Below are 7,197 nucleotides of genomic sequence, written 5' to 3' on the forward strand. Positions count from 1 at the left end.
CTTACTTTGATATTATTCATGTAACGCGACAGTCTAATATGTCAGCTCACCCGTGTGCGAAACATGCAAGCACTCTAGGTGTGTCTGACTGTTGGATGAACTCACCCCCGGTTTACTCGTGACCAGCCTCATGGCCGATCGTGCTGGAGCTCAGACTGAATGAATAAAGCTCAATGATTCCCGCAAAAAAAAACAGAGCCGGAAAACCGTTGAAAAATCCAAGTAGCCGCATCAAGGCCGGCAGCGGGGCTAGATCGGGGCCAAGACGCCACAAACGGGGCTTGGAAAATCCAAGTCCGTGCCAGCTAGCCGTGCGCCTAATGAACAGGACAAGGCTGGGCCTGTCAGTTTTTTCTCTAATGTCAGGGTTTTGCTTAATCAAACCTTATTATAGCACTGAAACGTAGTAGTGTGAGTAATCTAACCTGGGCTTTTCTCTCATGCCTTCTAAACCGCGAGGCGACGTCCACGTACGCGCGTACATGTACATGCGTCCACGATTTGGTGCACCTAACAGTTCGTCGTCCAGTTCTTGTGCCGCGTTTAAAAGAAAGCGGCCAAAAACGCAAGAGAGAGAGAGGAGAAAAGGAACTCTCAATTCTCGCGCATCCAAGCACCCCGAGACCGTCCAAAACAATAAATAAAACAAACAGACCAGGAGAGAGAGGGAAAAAAAATAACTATATTGGCAGCTTAGGCTGGTCACAGTGGGGAGGAACTTACAAGTAACATCACACACTTCAATACAACTTTGCCTATGTGGCACGTATTTAATGAAGAGAGAGGTGCGTGTGGTAACTAGCTAAGAGCATGCTTGGATACGTTTTAGTCCCATGACTAAAAGTAGTGGGACTAAAACTTGCTAGTCTCACCCATGCTTGGATCCAAGTACTAAAGAGACTAAAATCTAATTATTGAGCATTTATTATCCTCCAAACCCTCCAATCCAGAACTAAGGAAAAGAATTATATGAGGAGAGAGAGAGCTAATACATATTTTAGTAGGTTTCCCATGACTAAAAGATTTTAGCCTCAAGACTAGTCCTAGCCTCTCTTTAGTCAGGGGTGCTTGGAACTTTAGCCTCTAAAAGAGACTATTTTTAGTCAGACTAAAAATAGTCCCTTGTATCCAAGCACCCTCTAAGTTACCGGAACATCACATACTCCAAAAAACAATGAATCTATAACCTAATAAATACATCATTGCATGACACTACATAGATGTCCTACCCACTATAGGGGTAGTAACCTAGTCTAGGAAAGTGTGAAGTTACTAGCTTATGTTTTTGACCATTGTGACCAGCCATCCATGCATCCATCCAAGAACCCCGAGACCGTCCAAAACAATAAACAAAACAAACAGACCAGGAGAGAGAGAGGAAAAAATAACTATATTGGCAGCTGAGCTAGGGGCAAGTGGGGTGGGCCCCGCACACGCAAGTTTTACTTTTTGAGCCGCCCGGTTTTGTCGTCTCCCCCGTCCGCTCCCCTCCCCCGTCCCCTATTTCCATTGCCCCCCTCCCCACCCCCCTCTCCCCCTTCCTACTCGTCTCCCTGCGCTTCACGCCACAGCTCACCAGCGCGCGCGCTCTCTCTGAACCTTTGGCGAGCCTCGTACGCCCTCGCACCACTGTGCGCGACTGCTTGCCCGGCTTCTCGTGCCCGCTAGGGAGGGAGGGAGGGGGGATTCGGAGCCGGAGGAGATCGCCGGCGGCTGGGCTCCTGCCGGAGGACTCGGCGGGCGGGATCCACCTCGCGCTTCTTGGAGGCCCCCATGCCGTGAGCGAAGCAGCCAGCGCCATCCTTTGTTCCCCGGGGAGATCTTGCTCCTGCCTGCAGCAGCTGAGAGCCGAGGGCCGACACCGAGAGGAGGCACCGCCCGCCGACATGGCCGGCAGCGACGAGGTCAACCGCAACGAGTGCAAGGTCCGTCCGCCCGTCCTCCTCCTTGGTTTGGCGCTTCCCGCGCCTGTTTCGGGGCACTAGCGCCGCATGTGCAGGCCTCCGTCCTTGCGCTTGTGTTTGGGTTCTCGTTTTCGGGCCTTCTTCTTCCGTGTGGGCGCCGCCGCCCGCGCGATTCTCGATTTGTGCCGTGCCCCCGCCAACGCCCCGCCGCTTTACGGCTGAGTTGAGACGGTGGGAGGGGATTTGGGCCCTGCGATTTCTCTCTCGGTCCGTCGCTGCCTTTGTTTCCCCTTTGGGCTCAATCCCAATTTTATTCCCCTCTCGCCTGCCTCGGTTGTTTTAGGGGGGTGCCCGGGCGATACTAACACAGCTACCCAACAAGCAACAAATCATTCATCCACATCCATCCAGCCAGCCGTGTGTGTGCGCGCGTGCCTTTGCCGCAGAGCGCCAGCCCAAAGCTTGCATCTTTTCTAGCAAGACGCGACCGAAAGATGGCGCCTCGCATTGCGCTCCTGTCCGTGCGCAAATCAGCAAAGAAATAGGAGGATTCCTTTCGTTTCGTTTCGTTGAGAGGTTTGATTGTGTTTTTCGTTGGTGGTCTCGCTCTCACACTGTTGCTGCTGGGTTTGTCGTGCTGTGCAGACGGTGGTGCCGCTCCACACATGGGTGCTCATCTCCAACTTCAAGGTGTCGTACCACATGCTCCGCCGCCCCGACGGCACCTTCGAGCGCGACCTCGCCGAGTACATGGACCGCCGGGTGCCCGCCAACCCCAGGCCGGTCGAGGGCGTCTCCTCCTTCGACCACTTCATCGACTTGTCCGTCGGCCTCGAGGCGCGCATCTACCGCGCCGTCGCCGGCAACGCAGCGGGCGCCGCCGCGCTCACCCTGCCCATCCTCGAGTTCCTCGGCGGGGCGCCGTCCCCGGACCCGCTCCCGGTGATCATCTTCTTCCACGGCGGCAGCTTCGCGCACTCGGCGTCCAGCACAACCATCTACGACAACCTCTGCCGCCAGTTGGTGAAGCTGAGCAAGGGCGTGGTGGTGTCCGTCAACTACCGACGCGCCCCGGAGCACCGGTACCCGTGCGCGTACGACGACGGGTGGACCGCGCTCAAGTGGGCCCAGGCCCAGCCGTTCCTGCGGAGCGGCGAGGACGCGCAGCTCCGCGTGTTCCTCGCCGGCGACAGCTCCGGCGGCAACATCGCGCACCACGTGGCCGTCCGCGCCGCGGAGGAGGGGATCAAGATACACGGCAACATCCTGCTCAACGCCATGTTCGGCGGCAACGAGCGCACCGAGTCGGAGCGGCGCCTGGACGGCAAGTACTTCGTCACGCTCCAGGACAGGGACTGGTACTGGAAGGCGTACCTGCCGGAGGACGCGGACCGGGACCACCCGGCGTGCAACCCGTTCGGGCCGAACGGGCGGCGGCTCAAGGGCCTGCCGTTCGCCAAGAGCCTCATCATCGTGTCGGGGCTGGACCTCACCTGCGACCGGCAGCTGGGCTACGCGGAGGGCCTCCGGGAGGACGGCCACGACGTGAAGCTGGTGCACCGCGAGAAGGCCACCATCGGCTTCTACCTGCTGTCCAACACGGACCACTACCACGAGGTGATGGAGGAGATCGCCGAGTTCGTCCGAGCTAACCTCCTGTAGTACATACACCAGCCCAGTCGTCGTGGATAAGCCCGCCGTCCGTCCCGACACAATCAAATACGTACGTACTACGTACTACTGCCTATAGGAAGCTAAATGGTAAGCTTGACTTATACTAGTATCTCTTATACTACCGCCGCTGCCGGTGGTGCTGCTGCTTGGGGATGTCATCTTGGAGCCCGGCAATGGCTTCTGGCAAGTGATCTCTAGACTCCAAAGGGGATCCCCATGTCCGTCTGTCTGTCTGATGATAAAACTCAATGGCTCGTCCTCGTCGGAGCGAGGGAAGCCATTGTCGTCCCACTAATTGTTCCGCCGATCGGCTCGGTCGGTGGGATCCTTGGTTCTCTGATCTGTATCCATCCATGTGTTTGCCTGGGGTTAAGACAAGAGAGAGAGTGCCTTCGCTCCAGCATGTACCATTTGACATTGGTTGATGGAGAGGAGCATATTATTTCACCTTCATCCTCTGTTGCTGCCGCTGCTTATTATCTATCCTTGAGGGAAGATCTATCTAACGTTATGTGTACAGTGATCGATCAACGGGGAGAGTGTCCGTCTTTTGTTGCTGTTGATGTGGTAGTTTCTTTCTTGTGTCGGCTACGGGTTGGATTGGATTGGATTGGATGGTGCTCTCTCAGCTCACTCTCGTCCAATCCGTGCATGTGAAAAATACGGCTATCTATCTATCTAGTAGTATCTATCTATCCTGTGTGGTGATATATGCTTCTAGTCCAGTCCAGACAGTAGTAGTCTAGGCTAGCAGTATAAATTCTCTTCCAACTTTTTTGTATCTTTCTCTCCCTTTTTGATTGTTGTACTCTGATGATCCTTATGTATACACATGTTTGGACTTTGGACTGCGAGTGCTGTAACGCGTGTGCTTGGTTGATCCGTCCATTCCGGGTTTTTTTTCCCCTCCACATGGGTGTCGGTGAAGAATGTGGTACTGGTAAAAGAAGACGATGCCAACATTTCGAACCAATTATGTTGGATATGAAAGGTTGTTTCCCTTTCTTTGATTTTCAAATACTACTAATGCAGAGTAGCACGGTACTCTTGTCGTAGGGCTTTGGTTTGAGGTGATGATGATGGCCGTTTTGTCCATTGCTCCTCGCGCCACGTGGCGTCGTCCCTGCGTGCCTCTAGGCGAAATTGGGGCAGCTACCCTAATTCTGTGGCGGGTACTTGGGTGGAACCAGGTATGGAGGAGGTGGTCTGTCGGCGATCGGAAAGTGATCTGTTGCGTCCCGTTCCGGTGGCCACTGCGTTGCGTGCCCCCGTTGCAACGCGAATGGACCGGACCGGGTCATTTCTCCCTTGCTTGCTTCTGGTTGTTGCCTTGGTAGGAGGAGTAGCTGTTGTGATCTGATCACGCTGCTGCTGGTGCTGGCTCTGGCTCTGGCTGTGGCTGGTGTGAGTGAATGTGACATTATTCTGCAGTGAGTGCGTGCGTGCAAGTCATTCTTGCACGCAGGAGGGTCGTGCGTGCTTTGGCAATGGCGTACTGCAGCTACCCATTTCGGGCGCTCAGCCGTGCGGGAGAAGGCGTCTCGTACGGTATATAGGATCAGAGAGAGACAAATGGCTGGAGCAATGCCCCGCAGCCAGCACGGGCGTTTGATCCAAGCAGCTGGCGGCTACCCTGTGGCCGTGCCAGTGTGCAAAACAGCACAGCCACATCTGTGTTGCAGTGTTGCGTTTTCTGCTGGGAGTTGCAGTGTTGCCTAGCTGGTGTGGCGCGATGATGAAAGAAGAGAGAGAGGTGAGGAAGACAAGGGGTGGCATCATTTGCGGGGCGGCAGCGGCAGCGGCAGCTAGCCAGCGTCGAAGGGCCAAGGGCTGGCTTTCTCGTGCGCTTTAAAGTCACGGAGCGCAGCGGTTGAAAACATTGACGCTCGCAAGCAAAGGTGGCGCAAGTCTCCGGAAAAAGACAAACGGGTCCTGCTGCGCTGCCCTGCCCCGTGTTCTCATTTACTGCCACTCTGCATTGTATGTCCGCCCCGGCCATGGTGCGGTGCGGTGCGGCGCGGCGGCGGCATCCATCCGCGTCTGTTTGCGGCAGCCGGGCGGCCGGCCGGCCTCGATCGCGGTGTACAAAGTCAAGGCTTCGCGCACCAGCGCACCACGTCCGACGGGCAAAGCGCGGCGTTTTTTGGAGTTTCCCCGGCGGGCGCGCTCGTTCACTTTCGTCTTCTCCGTCCACTGTCCAACCGCCTTTGCCTCGTCTTTCCTTTCCTTCTACTGCTGCTACCACTCCTGTCACTGCCCCGCCGGTCGGTGTCACTCGTCGCTCGCCGTGTTGGTCTCTTCGAATTGTTTCTTCTCGGACCGACCGGTGCCGGTGGGGATTAAATTGGCAAAATGATCTAGACATGGATGGTAATTCTTTTCTCTTCTTTTATGGTGCACTTTGGCCCTGAGAGCGATTTTTGCCGCCGTTCCATCTCCATCCATGCATCAGAAATACCACAGCTGGCAGTGTGTGGAAGGTCCGCGTGGCCGTCCTTTTAATGAAAGCGTGTGGCGTGGCCAGCCTCATCCACTTCCAACACTCGTCCACATCTGGGCACGCGGCGCTCCCTCGCCGGCGACCAGGAACCCTAGCAAGCCACCACCAGGGGGGGTTTCAAAAGGGAAGGGGAGGGGGAAGCTCAGCGCAGGCGCGAGCTCCTCCTCCGCCGCCTGCAAGATGTGTCTCGCCATCGGAGCGGCAACGCCTGTACATACCAGTCCACGAGACGCGGTGGCACTGGCAGTACCGCCGACCATTGCAGTATTCGGATGTCAGCCTGCCGCACGGCTGGCATCTGGATTCGCAGCGGATCCCCATTCCGGCAATGCCACGCACGGCGCGGGCGCACAACGAAGAGGTTCGTTGGCGTCGCGAGGCCCTCACTCCGGAGCAGCAGGCGATGCGTGCCTACGCGCCAGACTCCCCCAACTGGGAGCACTGGTTCCCCCTAAAGCACGAGGAGGAGCGCCGCCGGGGCGTCATGTCGACGACGACGTGCCTCCTCCGCCGCTCGAGGTTCTGTCGGAAGAGGAGGATGAAGAGGCGGCCTACCAAGCCGCTCTCGAGCTAGCCCTGCAGCACGCGCTGAAGGCAAGCAGGATCGAGGAGGAGGCCCGATGGGATGGGTTGGAGCACGTCCTTGCCTTGTTGGCGGCGGGGGACTCCGTCCACGCCCCGCTCTTCGTCCCGCCTCCGCCACCGCCGCCGCTGCCCATCGTCGAGCCCAAGACGGAGCCGGAGCCCATGCGGGTGCGAAAGCGCCCGCTGCCTCCGCCCATTTGGCCGGAGGAGTCCTACACCTAGCCCCGACGAGCTACGCGAGTGGGTGAGCGCGCCTCTGATCCACTACGTGCGCGACACCGGAGGAGGAGGCGGCCCACCTTGAGCGCTGGAAGGCGCACTGGCTCGCCAAGGAGGGGCCGATGGCGTGCGGCGGATACGCTGCGATGATAAGGCACCGCGGCTTGATGAGGGGGAGGGGCGCGCCCGGCGAGCCGCAATGCCGGCGCCCCAGCACACGCCAGAGGAGGCTGCCCTCGCAGCCTACCCAGCGGCGTTCGGGTGGACTGGCCCGGCTCCCGTCTTCATCGACCTCACCGGCGACAATGGCGGCGG

The 7,197-nt window shown here is 57.6% G+C and overlaps 1 protein-coding gene across 1 annotated transcript; it reads left to right on the forward strand.

Annotated features, from left to right (window-relative positions):
* Window positions 1-1,751: 1,751 nt before the first annotated feature.
* LOC119343199 (gibberellin receptor GID1-like) lies at window positions 1,752-4,429 on the forward strand. The gene is made up of 2 exons (XM_037614313.1): window positions 1,752-1,925; window positions 2,550-4,429. Exons 1-2 carry the CDS (start codon window positions 1,887-1,889, stop codon window positions 3,564-3,566), a joined length of 1,056 nt encoding a protein of 351 aa, XP_037470210.1. The 5' UTR covers window positions 1,752-1,886; the 3' UTR covers window positions 3,567-4,429.
* Window positions 4,430-7,197: the final 2,768 nt, after the last annotated feature.

Source organism: Triticum dicoccoides, chromosome 1B (assembly GCF_002162155.2).
Source record: "Triticum dicoccoides isolate Atlit2015 ecotype Zavitan chromosome 1B, WEW_v2.0, whole genome shotgun sequence".
Classification (NCBI taxonomy): Eukaryota; Viridiplantae; Streptophyta; class Magnoliopsida; order Poales; family Poaceae; genus Triticum; species Triticum dicoccoides.

Coding starts and splice junctions, on each gene's coding strand:
- LOC119343199 (XM_037614313.1), top strand. CDS start 1,887: ATGGCCGGCAGCGACGAGGTCAACCGCAACGAGTGCAAG. Junction 1,926..2,549: donor TCAACCGCAACGAGTGCAAG/GTCCGTCCGCCC, acceptor CGTGCTGTGCAG/ACGGTGGTGCCGCTCCACAC.